Source organism: Microchirus variegatus, assembly GCF_963457635.1.
Source record: "Microchirus variegatus genome assembly, chromosome: 12".
Classification (NCBI taxonomy): domain Eukaryota; kingdom Metazoa; phylum Chordata; class Actinopteri; order Pleuronectiformes; family Soleidae; genus Microchirus; species Microchirus variegatus.
In genome coordinates, this window is record NC_139813.1 from 20817591 (window position 1) to 20841419 (window position 23829).

Consider the following 23829-nt stretch of genomic DNA (forward strand, 5'->3'; position numbering starts at 1 on the left):
TGATTGCCATTGCCCTAATTCTACATGACAAGGATTTATTTGAAATCTAGTCACCAGAGAGAGAGAGAGAGTCTGCTTTTATATAATTTATATATAAAATCAATTCCTATAAATAAATTCATTTATATTAATTTTTGACATAGATGTTCTAACAAACAAAATATGTGAGGATATCATAGGAAAAGGCTTTATAAGAACACATGAGATGAGATCAAATTTCTCTCCACATTATAATTACGGCCATGCTCGTATGTGAATATGTGACATTGCCATAAATATATTGATATATAAACAAAATGATATTAGAGTGTGTAATAACAATCTATTAAGACAAGTGGATTATGTTTCATTGTCTAATCTAAAGCAGCGAGACGTGATACATCATAACCTCGAGAGCTGTAAATCACTTTATGACTAAAATGATGACTAAATGAAGCTATGTAATGTATATGTGTTGTTATTATTGCATTGGATGTCTTCTAAATATATGACAATTCATTTTAGTAAGTGAATATTTCAAACCAACTCCAATCCACCTGTATTTATAAAGCACTCTGACGACAACACAGTTGGTCAAATTGCAGAGCTGAGGACTAATGCAAGACAGTAAAATAATAAAAAACTGTGTTTTAAGAAAGGACTTAGAAACAGGAAGTGAGTCGACCTGCCTGAGGCAACTCGATCCACGCTTTCAAGGGCAGCGACTGGAAATGCACGGTCACCTCTAAGCTGCGTCTTTGTCTCTGGGACGACTAACAGCGACTGATCTGACGACCTGAGAAAGAATCTACAGCTCTGACAGATGCTGCGGGGCAAGACCACGAAGACGTTTAAACACAAATAAAATCGTTTAAAAAAGCAATCCAAAAAAAAACAAAACCGGGAGCAACTGTAGTCGAGCATCTCCCTGAGATTTTAATCCATACTTTAATCACGACTCGCTTCGACGACTGTAATGAACTCCATGGTGGGTTGAGCCATCCAACAATGGATTTTATTAAGATATATCTTGACACATATTGACACAAATTAACATGAAATATGTTCTGTTGGCCACAATTTAGTATTTTGTGGCCATGAATTAGTGTTTCGTGGGCACGTTATAGCTAATATTGTTGCCACAATGTATTATTATTATTGACCATGTCATGTCTGGGGCTCCGTAGTTCTTGCCACGCTAAATAATATCAATAATATTTGTCATTTTCTTGTTTTTACGGGTCATACCAAATGTTCTACGTTTTGAAGCTCATTCCTTTTTACAGTTGTTGACATTCATACTCTGAAGCTTTCTAGGTCCCAGTACAAACCCAAAAAAGATTAAGTGAGACTAAGCCCGACACAGAGTGCTTTACAGTCGTGTAAGTGAGTCGTGATAAAAGCAGGGATTAAAATCTCAAAGTGACGCAGAGGTGAATAAATTGTTTGTCTGTGGCGAGTTGTCTCAGTTGGAACAAGCTGGACTTGACCACCGAGCTAATCTGTGCATCGAGTTAAAAGTCGCTGTCCAGTCTTACACCTAGTTTTGTTGCTGTAGGTATCAAGTATTGACTTAAAGAACCCAGATCAACAACACAACCTCAGTGGCATATAAATTTGATTGTCGTCGGCGTAAATATGCTGTGTGATGCAGTGTTTTCAGAGAATTGATCCAAGAAGAAGCAAATACGAGGAGAAGAGAAGCGGCCCGAGAATAGAACCTTGAGGCACTCCACAAGTAATAGGTGCTGCAGAGGACTCAGCGGCTCCAACACGGACGCAAAACCTTCTCTACCTCGCAGTGAATTCAGGTCAAAGGTCAGAGCAGCTGTGCATTTGCACAGCACACAGTAATGTACGCGTTTATATAACAGCTCTAAAACGCGAGGTCACCAGCGATATTAAGTATGCACAGGTGAGCATTACTGATTGGAGGTCATGAATTATTCTGCTCTCAGTGGACGGCTCTCGCGTGAAGCGTCGTGACGAGCTCTCAGGCCACCTCAGCATGTTCAGCCGACTTCTGCCACGTGTGACACTTCAGTGGCCTCACATGAGCTGTGCGTGTGTGTGTGAGTGTGTGTGAGTGTGTGTGAGTGAGTGTCCTCCCGCAGGTCCAACCTCACACCACTGGGTGTTCACTGTCAATCAGATGTTTCCACGGCCATTCAGCGTGAAATGGTGAAGCTCGTGGGTGGTGGTGTCTTCTTCATGGCTGCCACTGATGTTGGTTATATTTGGAATAAAAGTTCACTGAATGATGTTTTATAAATATTGCACAACGGGTTAAGTCGCTGAGTTAATCTTGACACATATTGACACAAATTAGCATGAAATGTGTTGCCATGCTGATTATTATGCATTGGTAATGTTGTAATTTTTAGAGGTTACAGCAGGAAATGAAGTAATGTTTTTTTTTTGACAATTTTTATTGGTCCAAAATTGGACAAAAACGTCACACTATAGTATGTCATCCAAAATTTGACAATTTTTTTGACAATTTTTTTTCTCCAAAATTGGACGAAAAGTCATACTATATAGTATGTCGTCCAAAATTTGACCTTTTTTTTGAAAAAAAAAATGTTGGTCCAAAATTGGACAAAAAAGTCATACTAAAGTATGTCATCCAAAATGTGCAAATTTTTAGAAAAAAAAAATCTCCAATATTGGACAAAAAAGTCATACTATATAGTATGTCGTCCAAAATTTGACAAAAAAAAAATTGAAAAAATGTTTTGGTCATCATATGTTTTTGTCCAAAATTGGACAAAAAAGTCTTATGTTTTTGACAGCAAAAAGTCCTTTTTTGACTTTTTTTTCTTCCCCATTGTAGGTTCTATTGTGTTTTGACGAAATGAAAACTCAATCTTGGATCTAATTACTTTTAACAATTCTTGACATTCATAATCTTTCTAGGTCTAAATTGTTCTTCTAGTACAGACTAAAGCAAAGATGAACAAATTTCTGTAAAAGTGGAGGATAAATCCTAACAACTCTGGTAAACCACTGACTTTTCACTTAAATACTTGCATGTCAATGTAAATGACGTTATTTAATATATGGCATTGAGTCACTTGTAATATAGATGATCATCTGTCCATCTGTAATTGTCCTGGACATTTAGTAACAAGATTAAATCCATTTTTCTTTCTTTCTCTCTTTTATTCTTTGTTTTTCTTAAGCAGGCATGACGGCATGCCATCAGACTAATGATACTGTAACAAAATGTGAAGAGACGTGAAGCCAAAAAGGTTTTTTTTTTTGTAACTGCTCATCTGCAGTGAAAGAAAAAAAAGAGAAATTTTTCAGAAAGAGTCATAGAGCCAAGGACTCGCTCTCTGTTCTCATCAGCTGTCTGTCTACGTCACCAAAATACTGTTTAGCCCTCAGTGACACCAGGGGAGGGAAGCAATGAGAATAGCTCTCTGCAGCAAAGATAGACTCTCTATTTCTATCTATCTATATATTTGTATGTGTGTATGTATGTGTGTGTGTGTGTGTGTGTGTGTGTGTGTGTGTGTGTGTGGTCTTAATCTCCTCAGATTTAGTGTGACAGGTACTGCAGATGATAAAAGTTAGTCACAGTGTTTGTTTCACATAAGCTTTTAGGTTATATGACAGACATTGATTAACCTGTGATCCTAACATAAATGATGATTTATTTCATGATTGCACCTGTCATGTGTATATATATTATTTTAATATGACCCTATTTTAAACTAAATAAGGGGCAGCATCCTCATCTAAAGTGGAGTGCATGTTCTATTTTTAAACACTGTGAGGCCACAGAGGGGGAAAAACCTCCTGTGGACCCACTTTCACACGATGCTGTTGCATTTCTGGTCTTTGGCTCCCCCTGTTGGTCGCGCATTAACTGTTGCATGAGGCCTGTCGTGTTGCGTTCATGTGTTCTCTGTAAATTGCACTTTTGTATTTCTGCTGGCAAAGTAGTGGCTTTTAAAATTGGTAGAGACTGAGAAATTTAGGGTGGATTCATTCATGTAGAAATGTTTATGTTTTGATTAAATCATTGTCAGTGCATTTGCTCAGTCTTTTGTTTACAACGTTGTGATGTAGTTTCACTGAATTGCTAATAATTAAACAAATACAAATAGTTGCAGAGAGAGGGTAACGTAGTCATTAAATTGAGGAATTGGTTAATAACATAAGTGTTTACTTGTGTCTACTTCCTCTCAAACATGTAACAAGAAAAACAGGTAAATGTGTTAAAAAAAAACAAATGTGAATGTGTGACATAAATTTCCGACAGTACGTGAAGGCATCGCGGTGTTTACAGCGGTCAGCTGACTCCGGTGTCACGTGACGTTTACAGACAGAGGAGAGAGAGAGAGAGACAGTGGGAGAGAGAGCTTGAACAACAACGGTGGTTCTTTGAAAACAAAAACAGCAGCCCGGTGTCGGTCCTCTGTCCCCGTCTGTCTCTGTCCTCACACGGTCCTCTTTCCTCCTCCTTCGTCCTCCATCATGGCTTGGACCAGATACCAGCTCTTCCTTGCGGGACTTATGCTCATAACTGGCTCTATAAACACACTATCTGCGAAGTGAGTACAATGAATTATGTTGTATTTCTAACGTGTCACGTGTTTGTAGTCAAAGTAAATCAATGGTTTGCAGTAGGGCGTTCATTAAGCTAAGCTAGCAAAGTGTGAATGGCTCCTTCTTCGCTCATTTACTCTCGTCGTCATTGTTAGCTTTGTTGTTCGAAACAGTTTTCTTTATGACGCCTTTGTTACCAAGTCGTACTCGAGTTTATTACTTAATTCTTTCATTCATTTGTGGTTCAGTGTCTCGTTTAGCAGTTAGCATTAGCTGACGTAAGCTAAAGCTGTGCTTATCACAGGGACTGAAATGCTAATGCTTTTCACTGATAACCTTATAGGAACAGGAAACGGCTGTTTAAGACCCTTAAGATATTTTATCTTAGCCCACAGTTCTCTTCAATTAACAGCCTCTGTTGTTATAATAATGCTATTATCATGAGTTGTGGAGTTAAATAATGCTATTATCATGAGTTGTGTAGTTATATAATGTTATTATCATGAGTTGTGTCGTTTAATAATGAACTTGTTACCCCAGGACTCAGGTTCAACCTTCTTCTAATGGGATACTTTCATTATCGTTTTATTTTTGTGTCACATTATTTTTATTTCCTCATACCACAAACAGGTTTCCAGCTGTTTAACTTGAGCAACAATACCCAAAAAACTAAATACATTCAGATTAGCTTAACAGCACGTATATCTGACAATGAAAAGTGCCAAGTGCAGGCTGTTGTCATAGTGACACTGATATTATTGTTAACAGAAAAGTACAAAATCCTCCTAAAATGATAAGATTTCTGCTATGTTGTGTTATTAACCTAAAGATAGTTTGCAAAGCAGAAAACTCAGATGCCCCTAAACAGAGTATTCTGTATCATTCTTCCAAGAATGACATTATAAAATGTCACAAATGATTTTATCCCCATTTTTTTAAATGTTGTATGTATTTTTTTGTATTCAACCAGTTGTTAATTAATTCACAAAATGTCAGGAAACGTTACAAAGCCCAAACATTTTTTACCTCACAATGACAACGTGAAATGGCGACACAACAGGAAAAGTAAGAATCAATAACTAGCAGTCGCACATTAGAAGCAAAAGTTATCTCACGGTTATCTCCCTCGTGATAAATGTGTTCTTTGTTTGTTGTAGTGATTTCTGCTTTTCTCCGAGCTAAAAATCCTAAAAAACCTTGACACATTCACTTAGGTCATACTTAGGTAACGACTGGAAGCAAAGATTCTAAAACTCTGATTTTAAAAATAGATGATGATGATGTAGAGCAGTTTTTTCTCTCTGTCTCCTGACCAATGTCTTTCAGTCTTGTGTCATAATTGTCACGAGGTCTATGACTTCTCTATTAATCTGTGATGTCAGCTCTCTACTGCTTGACACATTTGTGGGATTTTTTTGTGTCACCTTAGCAAAAGTCTGGTCTGAATCCACTATTAAACTTTCCAGGCCGTGTCATGTTGCTGCACAGAAGAGAACAGAAACAAACGGGCAAAGTTTCACTTGAAACCGGCCTCATCAAACATTGCTGCTTCACTGACTTTAAAAGTGTTCCAGCTCAGCACACTTGATGTATTTTGCACTTTCTTTCCCCTGAAACCCAGCACCATGTGAGGACAGTTAATACGAACATTAACTACAAATAACTTGAGGGATTGTTATCAGATTTTAGCCCTCGACAGACGCTCGCGCTTTCATTTCCTCTTTATTCCCAGAGATAATTGATGACGAGGTCAGACGTCGCTCGCTGTGCTGTGTCATCATCTTTTAGAAACATTCCTGTGGCTGTGCATTTGAAAGCAGCTAGAATGCTCACATGCTGGTCATGTTACCTTTGTGTCTATAAAAGTCAATGTGTGGTAGTTATGCATTAACGCGACAAGTGACAGTTGACCTCGTCACATTAGATTGCCTATCTTGGTTTCTATCGGTCAACTCATCAGTAATTAGTTTGTAAGTTCATAACGTGATGATCAAAAATATTTGCAGATGTACCTTGAAAGACCTCTTTTCCTTCCATGTGTATCGTGCCAAATCACAATACTCTATTATCTCAAGGCACTTCACATCGTCAGGAGGAGATAAGATAAACCCAACAGTTCACACGATTAGTCCTCGGTGTGTTTGACTTTGTAGAATCACGCGTTATTAACCTGTAATAATGTCGTCTCGTTCGACAGATGGGCCGACATGTTCTCAGCGAAGGGCTGCCACGATGGTCCTGAACACGGATTCTCTCATCCGTTTCTGCAGGTACAGTTCAGGGGAAATCAGACTGAATTCAGATTATTTTATCGCATTTCCTCACCAAAAGTCAATTATGAACTACACTCTATGACAAGAAACTTCTATAACTTCTCCGCTTCTCGTCTCTTCAGGCCGTGGGCATGTTTCTGGGGGAGTTCTGCTGTCTCGCCGTCTTCTACCTATTAATTTGCCACGACAGACGTAGACCAGAGCCCAAGATTAACCCAGGCCAGAGCTTCAACCCTCTCCTCTTCTTACCCCCCGCCATGTGCGATATGACGGCCACGTCCATCATGTATGTCGGTAAGTGAAAACGTTGGCCATTGGAGTTTCCAACATTTTGTCATATTCATTTTTGTCACAAGGCATCAAAAATAGCGATTTGAATGGGTTTCAATGAGATGACATTTTTGGCCATAGGTGTGTTAGTGTGAGTATTTTAGGAAGCTGGATATTTATTTATTTTATTCATTTAGTTTTATCTTATCTGCCCCTAAAAGGTCACATGTAGTGTAATCTTTTTGACTATTTGAAGAAGCCTTTCATCAGGAAGGAAAAATAAGTGGGTCCAAGATAAGACAGTCTGTGTGACTCAGAAAGGAAATGTGACTCTGTTTTCCATTTTTCTTGTCATTATTCAGCTCTCAACATGACGAGTGCCTCCAGCTTCCAGATGCTGCGCGGCGCAGTGATCATCTTCACCGGTCTGCTCTCTGTGGCGTTCCTGGGCCAACGCCTGGCTCCCAGCAAGTGGGTCGGAATCTTCATCACCATCCTGGGCCTGGTGATAGTCGGCCTCGCCGACTTCTTCAGCGGCCACCGGGATGACTCGCACAAGCTCAGCGAGGTCATCACAGGTGAGGCGGGAATTCTTCGAACCGAAGAGAAGAGGTTGCGGGCTGGAATGTGTCAGTCGTACTGAAAAAGTACACCTCCTCTGTCGTTTGTTCCTGCAGGAGACCTTCTGATCATCATGGCTCAGGTCATTGTCTCCGTACAGATGGTCCTAGAAGAAAAGTTTGTCGCCAGACACGACGTCCACCCTCTACGCGCGGTCGGTACAGAAGGTAACAACAGTTGTTCATCTAACATGAAGATTGAGGCTGATAAAACTGTGGTTTTTGAGGGTGGAAGTCAAAGTAGAGTCAAAGTCCTGAGTGTATGAGGAAACGACGAGGACACAAGGTCGTCAAGTAGCAGCAACAACAACAAAAACAACTACAGATCAGAGCAGGTTTATCAGTTTTCAAATAGATACCAGTCACATGCAAAGAAGAGGATTTGACCAAACTTGAGGGAGCAAAGTTACTGGTGAACATTGACCAAAAACAGTCATCTAGTCATCTATTTAACTGTTTTGTGACTGTGACTGTCATTTGTTCGATGTTATATTGCCTTTTATGGGTTGTATAAGACAAAAGATGAGTTGGCAAACTTTACAAACCGGAAAATGTACATTACATTGACACGTGGTTCTCTTTCTCCAGGTTTCTTTGGTTTCATCATCCTCTCACTGCTGCTCATCCCCATGTATTTCATCCCTGTGGGCGACTTCGCGAATAACCCTCGCCAGGTGCTGGAGGACGCGCTAGATGCGTTCTGTCAGATTGGACACCAGCCTCTCATCATATTGGCTCTGCTGGGCAACACAGTCAGTATCGCCTTCTTCAACTTCGCTGGAATCAGCGTCACCAAAGAGATCAGCGCCACCACCCGCATGGTGCTGGACAGCCTGCGTACGCTGGTCATCTGGGCGGTGAGCATGGCGCTGGGCTGGGAGGTGTTCCACGGCCTTCAGGTACTGGGCTTCTTGGTCCTGCTGCTGGGCGCTGGGCTCTACAATGGACTGCACCGCCCCCTGATGCTTAGGATACCTTTCTGTGCTAAATTTGTGAGCTCGGACGAGGAGAGCGGCCCAGGAGAAAGAGAGAGACTGCTGAATGACGGCAGAGTGCAGGGCAGTGACGAGAGCTAAAAGTCACTGGTGGTTCACGCGCTCGGCACAGACGTCATCCAAGTGGCTGCAGCTGTCTCTGGAAAGACACTGCACCTTTTTTGTCAGAACACTGTCAGTTTAAGCCCTCTGTAAGATATGTTCATCGTGTCTTACATTTTATTTTGACTTTGACTTGATACGTTAGCATTTGGGGTAAAAATTCACATAATCTCTTTCTTCTTGATGTCAAAATAACAGCTGTAAACAAGAGGCGGCTAGCTTACCTTAACTTATTCTAGCACACGGAGCAGAAACAGCTAGCATGGCTCTTTACAGGCACAGGAAGATGGAAGAGAGGCTGGCTATCTCCTTCTGAATCCAGTCTTTGTGCTAAGCTATACTAACCAGCAAGTGACTGTACCTTTACAAATAGTTGGTTAAAATTAAGGTGTAAACAAAAGTCGGTTAGTTCAGCTTAGTTTAGCAAAAAAAGTAGAAACAGCTAGTTTGGCTCTTTCCAAATACATGCTAAGCTAAGCTAAACAGCTAGTGACTGTATCTTCGAGTAACAGTTTTTTTTATTTTATTTTAACATGAAGCAGTAAACAAGGGTCAGTTAGCTTAGCGTATTTCAGCACAAAGAGTAGAAACAGCTAGTGTGGCTCTTTCCAGGTACATGCTAAGCTAAGCTAAACAGCCAGTGGCTGTTCCTTCATGAAACAGTTTTACATGAATATGAAGCAGTAAACAAGGGACAGTTAGCTTAGCTTATTTTAGCACAGTTTGAAGAAAGGCAGGTCGATCTGAACCCACTCTTAATTCTAAGCTAAGCTAACCAGCTAATTACTGCACTGCCATTATTTCTGCTAAGACAGAAGAGAGCTAGCCATCAGCAAGAAAGAAAATATGTGCATTTCCTTGAATGTCAACCTGCTAATAGAGGGGGCTTTTTTATATTGGAACACTTTTTTTAAGGATTCTTTTTAATTTAGACACGTGTTTGTCCAGAAACAAGAAATGATCATGTCAAGCCAGTATAAATATTTGCTCCCATTTTTTTTATTTTTAAAAAGAAAGTCAAACTGACAGATTTTAAGTGTGTTTAGGGCGTGATCACTAAAGCCCTGTTTTGTAAGAATTACTGACAAACAAAATACCTAAGTGATGAGTCATTTTATATAAAGTGTCCTGTATGGACATGTTCACATCATGTGATGTGTTGTAAGAATGGGTTTAATTAAAAAAAAAATGGTACGAGTGTGCCAAAAAGAAAAAGATAATTCTAGTGTGCACTGGATTGTACACTGGACGCCAATTTACTGCAGCGCCACTATAGATATATATATATAGATAGTACTTTTCTAATGTCAGTTTATCTGATACAGACAAATGTACGCAGGAAAATGTGTTTTGTATATTTGCTCTCTGACGTTCATACAGGAACGTCATTGTTATTGTAAGTCCTGCTTCTGTTTTTCAAGTTTCTGAGGCATTGACTGTAATGTACAGCTATAAAAAAGGGAAGTGTCATTAAATCAAACCTGTTGAATGGTACAATCTGTCATTTATACTCCGACACAACATGGAGTGTTCCACACTCTTATAATCCACTCTTTAAATGAACAATTTTTTGGCAGGTTTTGGTTTTGTTATCTCATAATGTCGTTATAAAAGATGGGGAAAGGAATGATAAGTTGAGCATCTGCTTTTCCCAGAAAATGCCATTGGGAGTTGGGAGTCGCCGTGTGTGCGTGTGCATACATGTCTTGCGTAGGCTGTGCGTCCCAATTGTCAAGCAAAACCTATCTTTGCGTGGACTTTTTGACCTTGTGAGGATATTTTGGCTTATCCACACAACTTTTAAAGGGATTTGTAAGGATTAAGACCTGTTAAGGAGCTAGGAATTGCACTATGAGGGTCCTCGCACCAAATGCTGCGCAAAGTGTGTGTTTTTGTCTGTGTATTTTAACTATTATAATACTGCTGACACCGTTTACAACAAACTACATGATACAACAAACACTGACGGAAAACAATGACTTTTTTAGTGCATTTAGTGACCTACAGTTGTGTATAAGTTGCAAATCCAACAGTTCCTAAAAGTCACTTATTTTTTGCTGGTGAAAATCTGCCACCCCCAAAAAATGTAGGTTTTAGTTGAAGGGTCCAGTGTCACCAACACCAGCAGCTGACACCTGCCTTCACTTCCTGAGTCAACCCAACATCCTCCCCGGAGGCCGTTCTCACACTTAAATGGGGTCAAAGGTTAAAGCCAGGAGACCCCCCGAGATCTGTACGAGATCACGACCTCGCGGAAAACGCACACTCGCTCACACATTTCAATTAACCACATGATGACATGTGTTAAGAGTATTATACATTTGACCTAATTATTTTGTGTGTAAAACAGTATGCATTTCACAAAGGTCAGTCAATGCAGTCCTATATATATATATATATATATATATATATATATATAATGTATATATAGTTAATGTATGACAATTTAGCACTGGAAATATTCAATATTGTATGCATAATATAATCTTTAATTAGAATGTTAGAATGTTAAAAATGTTAGAATACATAAAAATACATTGAACATGCTATTTATTCACAGTATTTTGTCTCGATTTCAATCATTAAATCGACTAATTCTTAGTGCGTAAAGCGGGCAGTTGCCGCTAGAGGGCAGTGTTTGTTACTGTAAAAAAGAACTAGGAAAGCGAGGAACAGCCAGCTCTTCATTGTGTGTGGCTGGTTTTGGTTATGGGCTGCTACTCTGTCAATGTACTGAGGGGAAGAAAAGAAAGAATAAGACCTCACATCATTGTGTTGCCCGTGGTAACAGCGCAGTCATAAAACACAATAACTGTATTATAAATCTGCGTGTGAATGATTTTAACAGTGCAGAACAATAAATAAGCTCTGAATTGACCGCATACTGAATAATTCAAAACAGCACGAGCGATGAAACATGTTGGGACCACCGACAATGTCTAATAATACAGGTAATATGTGATAACAAAAATTACATTTATGAGTTTGTCATTGATTAAATAAATAAATAAACCGCAGGACGCCCTTGGGACAGCGTGGAAAAACATTTCCAGTAGCAGTTTGGCTGTTTGCCGGATACATTTGTCCTCCCCTGAGACGAATTTAGTCTAAAAACACAACAAAAATAGATTGCTAGCTAGCTAGCTAGCTAGCTATTATTTATTATTTCATTTTTATTTGATAGGGACAATGCATATTAATGAACATCTTCAACAATTGAGGATGTAAATATGCCAGATTATAGCAACAATGCTAATTTACGTCTGTAGTCCCTAGATAGCTAGATAATGTTATTGTAATAAACACTGTTAGCTAGCTATCCTGCTTGGTAGCTAGCTAACTAGCTTGTGTAACAGACTGTTGTCTCATCTCTACACTAGATAGATAGATAGATAGATAGATAGATAGATAGATAGATAGATAGATAGATAGATAGATAGATAGATAGATAGATAGATAGATAGATCTTATGCAAAATACAGTCTTGGGAACATACTGGTATGTGACAGTAAATGTAATACTAGTTTATATTATAAGTTTAAATACTAGTAAACGTATACTGTGTGTATGTGTGCGTGTGTGTACAGTTTGCACTATAGAGCCACAGTGGGCCCTGAGCTGCCGCACAAAGAGACGACTTAAAACTGTTTTTAATGTAAACCGATGATTGGTTTTACTCCGATTCATGTTTTAAAAGTTTCCATTAAAGCAGCAGCAGCCCCTCAGCATGTTTACGGCAGAGGGCAGGCCGTGCTGAGTGTGATTAGTCTACCACTCCAGTGTCCACTCTAATGACCACTTCATATTCTAAACTCTCACAGCGCAGAGCAAAAAGAGCCACAAACTCAAAACATCGACTTCCCTTTTATTTCATATGATCTGAAAGTCTGCAGTGACATAATTCACTTAGACTTCATCCAAAATGAAAATGACCTTTAGTCACTGGAGGGAGCTGTTTGCACATTTAGCGTTCATTACATGGCACTCAATGGTGTTTAATAGTGTATATAATGTCTGCAGGAATTATTAATCTGACTTGAATTTACACATCAGCCTTTCCGTGATGATATTGCAGATATAGTGATTTGTGGGCCTGTGTACACTTACATTGGACTGTATTTCTAAACTTGTATGTATATCAAAATTTGCTTGCATATGTTAGAGCTATAAGAAACATCACAGGCCAGAAGACCAAAACAAGAATCAACCTCATAATGACATCATATCATAAAATATGTGACAAAATGAGGACAGGTGAATGACAATGACAGGTTAATGACGATGACAGGTTAATGACAATGACAGGTTAATAACAATGACAGGTGAATGACGATGACAGGTGAATGACAATGACAGGTGAATGACAATGACAGGTGAATGATGATGACAGGTGAATGACGAGGACAGGTGAATGACGATGACAGGTGAATGACAATGACAGGTGAATGACGAGGACAGGTGAATGACGATGACAGGTAAATGACAATGACAGGTGAATGAGGAGGACAGGTTAATAATAATAATGACAGGTGAATGATGATGACAGGTGAATGACGAGGACAGGTGAAATGGCCCTAATTAAGATCCCTGAGTGAGTGACATTTGTTACCTTTGACCCATGTTGACTGACACATTATGTGTTTACATATTTTATTTTGTCAGGACTTTAATTTTTAAAGGTTTGCCTTTAATTAAAAAGTCAAACTTTAATTTAGATGAGTACTTTTAGTGTATAATATTCCAGTACTCTTTACTCCTCTGTTGATACTGATATTTAAATATAAATAGTGTAGGAAATGTTGTCATGTTTCTGAGAACCAGACGTCCTCTTACTGTCAGACGTTGAACCTGCAATTAAGCTATCATGCGAGTTCATCTGAACCTCAGCGAGAGTTCAGTGTTGGAGATATATTAGATGTATTCAGGGTCACGTAAACGGGGCAGTCTTGTTTTGAATTGCCTTTAGACTCATCCCTCAGTTCTCCGTTTTTTTCCCCTCTCCTCTCTGTGGAAATGATGGCAGCGTGCCATACAGAAGGCTGTGTACAATGGCCCAGGTCCCATTAAATCTGCGAAAGTTCCTTCCTGAGGCAAACATTGCCAGAAATAGTAATTCTGGCCCGAGGCGGAGTCTTAACAGAGGGGAGCAATCATTCTCCGTGTAATAATGGTAATCATTTGATTCTGTCCAGCAGCTTCAGATCCAGCGGGGCTGCAGTCGGAGGCTCTCATTCAGTTTTTCCTGCGCCTGATAAGGCTTCCTGAAAAACACGCAGCGAGCAATCAGGCGACAACAATAGGCCCCGTCAGCTGCTGCAGACCTCAGGTAGTCAACAGAGCACGGTAGCACTGATTTGTTTGTTTTCAATTTTTCAACATCTCTGACAAGTAATGGACTCTTGAATACATGTAACAGCCCTCTCATTATCCACAGAAGTATGTAAGAAGATGTAAAAGTGGGAATAATGATTAAAAACAAGAAAATACATGAGTCAATCTGTAAATAAATCTATTAATAATAGATTATAAAATATTTACATGTGAGTGCCTGGGGGTCTTATCCATCCATTTAGTCCAAACAGGAGTAAAATGTATTATTTTCTTCTCTATACTTTCTCTACACTCTTAGAAATAAAAGTGCCAAGTAGAACCTTATAAGGTTCTTCAGGTTGTCCTCATAGGAGAACCCTTTTTGGAGGGTTCCACCAAGAACCCTTTTAAAACACTTTATTCAGGGAAAGGGTTTTTCAGAAGCAAATGGTTCCAGGTAGAACCCTTTTGGAACCCTTATTTCTAAGAGTACATGTACTTGCATCATGTCCCTAATCCAGTGTGGGACGGGAGTCGAGCAAGATTAATCTGATAGATTATTGAGTGCAGTAGGTCACACAAATTGCCTGAGTAGTGTTAATATTTACAGTACATAAGCTGTAATGAGCCCAAAAATTGCATTCAGGGATGAGGGCGCTAGAGAGCAGTGCAAGACAGAATAGAATAGAATAGAATAGAATAGAATAGAATAGAATAGAATAGAAATGTATATGAAAGAAAGAAGTATATATAGATAAGGGTTTAATCCCTTTAGAATAAAAAATAGATACATTCCAAAGTCCTAGAATAAGTGTTTTTATGTAATGTCTAAAAGTTTCATGATGTTCCAAACATAGGGCTTACGTTCCTCGAAAGTGCCACCAGTTTAATCTGAGGGGCCATGAGATGAAAGGGAAAAAGAGGGTAAAACTTCACATTACACTTCATTAAATTGTATGATAATTATATTTTAGTAGAATTTCATGTGGCCCACCACTTGCTTTGCTATGCTATGCTAATTATAATGAGTTACTTCCATATGTTGTTTTTTTTAATGAATATATTCTTTTTGCATCAGAAATATGTTTATATTGTGATGACATGACAAATGCTTTGGATAATTGGGTCAAATTTGTTTATTATTTAAATTTTTTAATGTGTTCTATCACAGTATTTACGCACAAAAGCTTTATTTTGGAGATAATTTGTGACTGACTTACATAGACACATGTGTGATAATGTGCTTTTCTTCCTGATTTGGTCCAGTTTTACCTGGGAAATACTTCAGAAATAAGATGGTGGTACCATAACATTGTCTGCTTATTATGACATAATTACTATATTTTTAATAAAGGATTTTTCCTTAGAGTTTGGACTACCACTTACACTTAATGGACTCTTTAAGATGAAAAAGGACTTTCTTTACAATGAAGTGTTACTGGAAGAAAAACTTCAGCTATACAATATTTAATAAATTTCAGTGATTCATCTCTTCTTTTTCATTAAATATTTAATGATTTTACCCCCTTTTTCCATTAACTTTTTCTTTCTTTCTTAATCCCTTAGTCCTAAAAACACTCATTCCAATGAAAACGTATTCGTTTGGCAAATCTGCTCCAGACTCCTGGGGCCTCAGATAGAGACGGATTCCTTTTTAAGAAGCCAGAAGGATTACAGCGAGGGACGCCGTGCAGCTCAATCTTGCAGTGCGTCATCTTAATTGAGAAGCCATATGTTTGTATGTACTGAACTTTGTCAAATAAATGAAGAATATTCTTGAAATAAATGTCCTTAATTACTGTCATCACTATGTTGTGGACTTATTTTGGAAAAAACACATGAAAACAACCTGAAAATCTCCCGTATTCAGGCTTAAAAGAGCATCTGAGTTTTTTGAGGGACCATATCGTCTGCTGCTGAAGACAAAATTCACGTCTCCTGAGCTTTTAGTCTCTTTACCAGAGGCAGGAGTCGCTGGCACTGGCTCTAATCCCACATACCATAATTTAAACAGCTCCACAGAGAGCTGACGTGGAAACGGGGGGAAATAAATGTGAATAATCGTATCCAGCAGAGCTGAGAGCAAACTGCAAAAGTCATACCACACCGTACTGCAGCAGGTGATTAGTGCATAAGAATGGACTTTTACAATATTCACTTTTTTTTTTACACCCGAGCCTTTAAAACGTCTTCAGTAACATGAGAGACCCGAAGAAAAGGTTCAGCGTTTATTTCTTATATGTGTTAAAGTAACAGCTGACTTTATGTTCTGATGACTGAAGCACATTTGAAAGAATATGACACATCCAGTAATATGCTGGATTACTGGATTATCTTCATGGAAAACTTTCTTTTTCTTATCAGTGTAAATCTTCTGTAAGAGATTCAGCCACTATAAATAAATATTTCATATGATATTATATATAAAATTTTTGTCAGTGGCTTGTTGAGGAATTTTGTGTTGTATTATTTAAATACAGTATTGTGTAAATGTTCATATATATATACAAAAATCACTTTAACATGGTCAAAAAACCTACAACCCTAATGATGTAAAAACTGTTTTATTATTCCATCTTTGTTGCCAGATTATTAGAGAAAATTCTGATCTTTATTTGTTGTTTTCTGATAATCCAGCCACCTATCATTTTACAATGACCTGTTTTCATTTAAATCTTGCAACACTTTCTAATCTGTAATCTCCTCAGTTTGTGTTGGGCAACATTTATTTATGTGTAATATTCTCTGTTCATTGTGCAATATTTGAATTGTTAAATTCCGGAATCATGCTTTCTGGCCTTTATTTAATGTTCAGTTTTATTAGAATAAACAAACATAACAATAAAACAAATTAAATCACTACTTCTACTACTGCTTTTTTGGTTTAATGTGCTGTTATGGTTAAGTACTTTAATTTTACTGTTCTTTTTTAAAATAATAACAACATATATTCATGTTAAATCCTGTTTATACTGGAAATACCAAGCTCACTGTATATATATGTATATATATGTGTGTGTGTGTATATGTGTGTGTATATATGTGTATATATATATATATGTATATATATGTATATATGTGCGTGTATATAATATATAAAGATAGTACACACACACATATATATATGTATATATATATGTGTGTGTATATGTGTGTGTATATATATACATATATATATATGTATATATGTGTGTGTATATAATATATAAAGATAGTACAGACACATATATAGATAGATAGATAGATAGATAGTTATTATATTACCTTCTTATAGTCTGCAAGTTCATATTTGTTATCTTTATTGTTTCTGTCTTTGCTTTTGATTATTTTATTTTAATTCTGATGTTTTATTCACTTTTTCCAGCACTATATTATTGCCCTGATAATACACACAATACACAGTCTGTATTAATTACTGATGAGGGAGTAAATATATACACCACATATATACACTGGACACTTCCAATGAAACGCTGAAACGAGGTCATTGTGACCGTCACGTCCGTGTTTGACTGTAACTGTGAATCTGAAAAGCTCATCAGCACCTGAAATAACCACAGGCTGCTGCATCCTCTTCCCTGGATTGTTGTGACTGCGTGATGGAGGGCGAACCTTAACACACACACACACACACACAGAGGGAGAGAGAGAGAGAGAAAATATACCGTTTCTAATTTTAACCTGCAGGAAAAGTGTCACTCGAAACAGCGTGATATGTTCAGGGTCATCGGCGCTTCCGTGCGCATGAATCACAGCGAAATGAACGCGGACTTCAGAAAAACCATTGTTCTAAACACACATGCGAAAACTCAGTGTGTGTGTGTGTGTGTGTGTGAGGGGGATGGAGGGCGAGGAGGGTCATTTTTATTGGCAGTTAAAACAAATAAAGTGACTTACGTAAATTATATTTTGTCATTGTACTATATCCATGTATGGAGTTCAGAGTCTTTTTGGTTTTATATATATGTCTTTAAAAAAAAAATTAAAACTAAATTCTATTGAAAACTCCTTTAAAAACACTGTTTTTCAGTTAAATCCAGGGTTATAATAATGTATACTTAAGTAACAAAGTACACATTCTTTGTTACTATACCTAAGTAACAAAGTAAACAAATACTTTGTTACTGTATATGTACTTTACTACCAAATAAAACCAGAAGAAGAAGAAGAGTTGGTATTATGGTCTGTATTTATATAAACGTTTTCTAGTCTTGATCTGCTTTACATTATATTTTTGCCATTCACCCATCAGTGCCTTGCTCCGGGACACATATGGAGCCAGGAATTGAACCCACAACCTTCCAGTTTTACTAAATCCCATGGTTTAATTCTTACTCCTCACTTTTTTCATACTTTTAATTCTAAAACTTGAGTGCATTTTATATCAAAAAATGTGCTTTAATACAGTAAATGTCACATACTTTAAGATTTTTTTACTAAAGTTTCCCTTTTATAAAACAGGTTAAATCCACAGTAAAGTCGCTGCACGGTGACCTCACTATAATAAACTCCCACAGTCTCGGAGCCACGGTGTGAATCCTGCGGGGCCTCGCGGTTCAAGTATCGCCTCTGAAGTTAATTGTGTTTTGCTTTTAAAGAGGGAATAGATTTCCTTTGTTTATTATAAGCATGGGGACGGATTTGCGTCACGGTGCAACTTGCGGCTCGAGATAAAGTTGCACAAATATTGAAAAGGGGAAGCTCTTACAGTCATTATAATAAAGCCCCCCAACACGCACACACACTCACACACACACACACACACATCCACCCCCCCGGAAGAAATAAGGATTTCTGCTGCATCCTAAAAATACTGAGACAGGATCTATTTTGGGGGGCGAATCTAACAGAGACGCATCCGCTCATTTAACACGAATCACGGCTGCATCAAAAACAGGATGAGACGCAGCTCATAGACGCGCACGCGCGGTTTGATTGCACTATTTCTATTTAACCGCAAAACACTGACCTCATGTTTTTTTCATTTTTACACGTGCAAGATGTTATATTTACCTTTAAAAACACTATCAACAAAATGTTTTTTTTTTTATTAAATGTGGTATAAAGGTTTGTTTATTATATATAAAGATTTTAATTAAACATTATAGAGATTTAGGCTGTTCAGTGAAACGCAATAAAGAAAAAACAGAGTGGTTCTCTTTAAGTGATCAATCCATCAACTCAGGATCAAAATTACTTACGTGTGTGTGTGTGTGTGTGTGTGTGTCATCCTGATTTGCAAGTGTGTGTGATGTGAGCGAGTGCACGGCAGCCATTGGTCCAGACAGCGACCAATCAGCGTCAGCGGAGGAACTTCGGAGTGGAAGAGCAGGGTCAGGATCTCAGAGTCGGGAGAGTGATTTTGGCACTTGCGCAAAGCGGACAGAGATCTGTTTTAAAGCGCTGTCACTGCATCTTCTTCTCCTTTTATTCGTCTTCTTCATCTCTTCCAACCCCTCACACACACACACACACATGCCTGCGCTTTTAAACTCTCTCCTGACAAACAACTAAAAGACTGCGGGGATGTACACGGCCGGGCTCAACCCGTTTTACGCGTCAAACTTCAGCCTCTGGTCCGCGTACTGCGCGGGCGGCTTCGCTGTGGATACGATCAAGAAACCGTCCTTTTGCATCGCAGACATCCTGCAGGCTGGAGAGGCGGAGAACATCCCCGGCTCGTCGGCGCTCGTGGTGCACATGGGACACCACCACGGACACCACCACGGACACCACCAGCAGCAGCAGCGTGCGCAACAGGCGCACTCCGGCGGCTCTCCGCTGCGTCCTTCCCCCGTGGCGCCGGAGCCGTCCGCGTACGGCGCCAGGCTGAGTCCGGCGTCGCCGTACCACAGACACGGACTACACTTGACCTCTGTGTCCAGACAGTTTAGCTCCCAGCAGGCGCCTCCGCCTTCGAGCAAGGACCTCAAATTCGGAATCGATCGGATATTGTCGACGGACTTTGACCCAAAAGGAAAAGAAAAGTCGACGCTAAGAGGTGAGCGCACAGGGTTTTTTTTATTCAAGTAGAGTGTGTGGAGATGTTTCCACCTGGTGACATCTTCAAATATAAATATACTGTGATATCATGGTGTCATTAATTGCATCATTATTTATTAAAAAAAGAATAGGGCTGAGTTTAGAAAGTGGACGCAGCAGTGAGTTTGTGCGTAAACAGAGAACGAGATAACACATAAATCCAACTTAGTGCGTCTTTTTTGGGGGCCGTTTGCAAACTCACATGTAGATGTAAGTCTTTTCTAAAGAAATAAGAGGGTGAATCCTGTCGTTTCCTCTCCTGCCTCCTGCAGCTCAGCCTCACTGCGTCCATACTCGAGTCCATTTACCCCTAGATCAGAGGTCAGAGCAGAGTCAGTGTTCCGTCTGCCTGTGTCTTCCTGCGATAACTTCTCTGCTGACTGAAGCCCATATCATGTCTCGCTCTTGTAACAGATCTCACGTCCATCGTTAGCTCGAACCGTCAGTCAGGGATCCACATCCCCGTTCAGCCTCCGGCCAGCCAGTACTTCTCCTCCATAGACCCCGGGATGAGCGACGCGTCCGCCCTGCTGAGCTCAGGCAGCAGCAGCAGACAATCAGGCCAGCATCAGTTTCAGGACACCTTCCCAGGTAGTGGACTCATGTAGGACTGAGACAGGACATGTCCTCTCTCTCTGTGTGTGTGTGTGTGTGTGTGTGCTGCAGTGAGTCCAGGTGTTTCTTACCTTCCCGTGTGTTTCTCATCATGTGTCTTTTTTGTTTGTTTTTGTTTGTTTTAGGTCCATACGCTGTCCTCACCAAAGACACGATGCCACAGACGTACAAGAGGAAAAGGTCGTGGTCCAGAGCCGTGTTTTCAAACCTGCAGAGGAAAGGCCTGGAGAAGAGGTTCGAGATCCAGAAGTATGTCACCAAGCCGGACAGGAAGCAGCTGGCGGCCATGCTGGGGCTCACGGATGCTCAGGTGAGACAAAGGCACGCGCATGGTCGAAATGGAGAGGCCTAGAATTCACGTGCACATGGGAGTCAATGTAACATCAGAGCAAACACACTCTGAATCAGTGTTAAATTTCACTGTTTAACACTATTCCAGAATGTGTTTGGTCCATTCTTTAAGCTGCAAAATTGACTTGAAGCCTTTATACATATAAAACCTATACAAAAATGGCGTTGACAAGCACAATTTTGAAAATAAACAAGATAAACCATAGCAAATTTGCCATGTTTTTAATCTGGGCCTAAAAATAATGAAATGCTGCAGTGTTTTGTAAAAATAATGACATCTTAAGACCTCATTTTATCACATTATTTTCCATTTATAGTGATATTTAATGACATTGTGTTCATAATTAGTGACTTTTGAAAGTTTATTTAACCCCCCAAAAAATGCAAAATGGTATTGACTCATTGACTATTGGGTGGTCATGACCTCAGTGTGTGTGTGTGTGTGTGTGTGTGTGTGTGTGTGTGTGTGTGTGTGTGTGTGTGTGTGTGTGTGTGTGTGGGAAGGATCTACTGTATTTTCTCCAACATCATCATCTCAGAGTTGTCTTCATAAAGATCAATTTGATTCTAATTTAATTTTAAAACCTTAAAATTATAAATCTATTATTATTATTATTATTACTCATCCAGGATTTTGACATCGTGACACAGCTTAAACGTATATAACTGTATGGTGTACGCCTTATTGTTTTTCAATGTATATTTTACCTAAAGAAACATGTTATTATATTCAGTTTTTTAAATATAATTAATATTTTTATTATTATTATTATTATAATTATTATTATCTAAGGATGATGATACATATTTATACTGTTAGACAACATCTTATCTTGTGTCTTTTGGCAAAAACAGCTCCATGTCATTAAATCACATGAGATAAGAAAGACATAATAAATATGAAATAATCCAAATAAAACTACTAGACACATTAATGATGTTGTATTAGTATATTTAAATAATTACAATCCCTTTATTATTATTATGATTATCATTATTATGTATTATTCCTTCTGTATTTCAATATAGTTTGCATTGTATTTTGACTTTTTATGTGTTAAATAATATTATCCATGCTGTGTAATATGTTAGAAGTTTGGGAAACAATATATATAATATTTTTGTTATTATAAAGAAAAATACTCAAAAGCTGCATGTGTGTGTCCTTGTATTGACATATATGGTGTATGGTGGTGTCTGCAGGTGAAGGTGTGGTTCCAGAACAGGCGCATGAAGTGGAGACACTCCAAAGAGGCGCAGGCTCAGAAGGACAAGGAGAAGGACGAGAAGGCCGACAAGAGCGCGTCAGAGTCCGGCTGCAGGGACGCGGCCAAAGAGCCCACGGAGTCCGAGTGTGAGAGCGAGGGCAGGAGCGAGTGCGAGTCGGACGAGGCCGCGGAGGAGGAACACTCGGACGCGCACGACGTGGACATTTCTGATCACGTGAATGTGAAACCCAGCGTCATCATGAGCGGGAGCGCGCCCGCGAGCAGCGCGGCCGCGGCCTCGGTCACGGACACAGCGGCCTCACAAGTGTTAATATGAAGGAGGAGGTCACGGACAATATTATAATAATTATAAATGATGATATTATTATTATTATTTTTCCACAGAAGAACCGCAGTGATTTTTTTTGAGAAGCAACTAAAAGAGGAACTTTATTTTTTAATCCCACAAACCAGGAACATAATCCAGATTAACATGTATTTGATCTTCTCTGCCACATCTTTATTTTATTTTATTTTCCAGATTTAAACCACTGCCTGTATTTCAGTCGATCAGTCAGACTTCCGGTCACTTCTGTGTGCATCATGTTTTTTTTTTCCTCCTCATGTGAAGAAGGCAAATAATGCGGTTGTGAATTTTATTATTAGGTTATGAACCACTCTCTCTTTTTCTGTCCACGCTGTAAATGAAATCTCAGAGCATCACGCAGTGTTCATGTACCCTATTGATGTTTATGTTGTTGTTGTTGTTGTTGGTTTATTCTCTGAGTAAAACTGTAAAAAAGAATAATTTGCACTGAAAGTATTGTAAATAAAATGTTTCTTACTTTAAAAAAAATCCCCCTCCTTTTCCTTTTATTATTATGATTATTATTATAAGGCCTATTATTAGTATTTAGTCTAAAATTGCAACCCGGTCGTTGATGATGATTCTGAAACCGGAATCCCATTGGAAATATGTGGGATTTATGCATTTTGCGCATGTTAACGTGCGTAATGTGCAACCTATACACAAACAATTGTTATTATTCACTTTGGTAGATTAAATCACGTAATTCGGCGTGAAATTGACTCGCCAGTTTTCAGTTAAATATCATTTTACGATCTCTTTCTTTCGATTTACGGTTAGGGGCCTTGCATATTTTAATAGACGCCGAAGCCTATTATAAATGAAACAAAAAAAGAGATTTTAAAAATATATTGACGAGTTAACCTCACGCCGAATTAAGTGATTCCATCTCCGAAAGTGACTAATACTAATTGTTTGCGTAAAGGTTGCACATTACGCACGTCAGCATGCCTTAAATACTTAAATCCCACACATTTCCAATGGGATTCCGGGGGACCTCCTTGAGATGACTTCTACTTTAAAAAAAATAAACGGTTAACAGACAAGCTGAGTCGCCCTGAGACCCACCCCCATTATAAATGTATACATCTTCAGGCCTTCGTCGTCCTATATGAGCATGAACATCCATTTCTCCTGGCA

At 38.8% G+C, this 23829-nt stretch overlaps 2 protein-coding genes across 4 annotated transcripts; both read left to right on the forward strand.

The window, feature by feature from the left end:
- The first annotated feature begins 4377 nt into the window (after positions 1 to 4377).
- On the forward strand, positions 4378 to 10240 carry slc35f6 (solute carrier family 35 member F6). 2 transcript variants are annotated; one of them, XR_014592973.1, is made up of 7 exons: positions 4378 to 4541; positions 6734 to 6806; positions 6932 to 7103; positions 7442 to 7657; positions 7757 to 7867; positions 8288 to 9168; positions 9309 to 10240. XR_014592973.1 is itself a non-coding variant. In XM_083898748.1 (6 exons), exons 1-6 carry the CDS (start codon positions 4465 to 4467, stop codon positions 8773 to 8775), a joined length of 1137 nt encoding a protein of 378 aa, XP_083754874.1. In that variant the 5' UTR covers positions 4378 to 4464; the 3' UTR covers positions 8776 to 10240. The 2 variants fall into 2 exon arrangements, 1 of the variants encoding a protein (XP_083754874.1); XM_083898748.1 differs by having other exon boundaries at positions 8288 to 10240.
- Positions 10241 to 19484: 9244 nt separating this feature from the next.
- hlx1 (H2.0-like homeo box 1) lies at positions 19485 to 23151 on the forward strand. 2 transcript variants are annotated; one of them, XM_083898916.1, is made up of 4 exons: positions 19485 to 20107; positions 20563 to 20739; positions 20889 to 21073; positions 22318 to 23151. In XM_083898916.1, the coding sequence occupies exons 1-4, from the start codon at positions 19633 to 19635 to the stop codon at positions 22657 to 22659; spliced, it is 1179 nt and encodes a 392-aa protein (XP_083755042.1). In that variant the 5' UTR covers positions 19485 to 19632; the 3' UTR covers positions 22660 to 23151. The 2 variants fall into 2 exon arrangements, with proteins under 2 accessions (XP_083755042.1, XP_083755043.1); XM_083898917.1 differs by lacking the exon at positions 20563 to 20739.
- Positions 23152 to 23829: the final 678 nt, after the last annotated feature.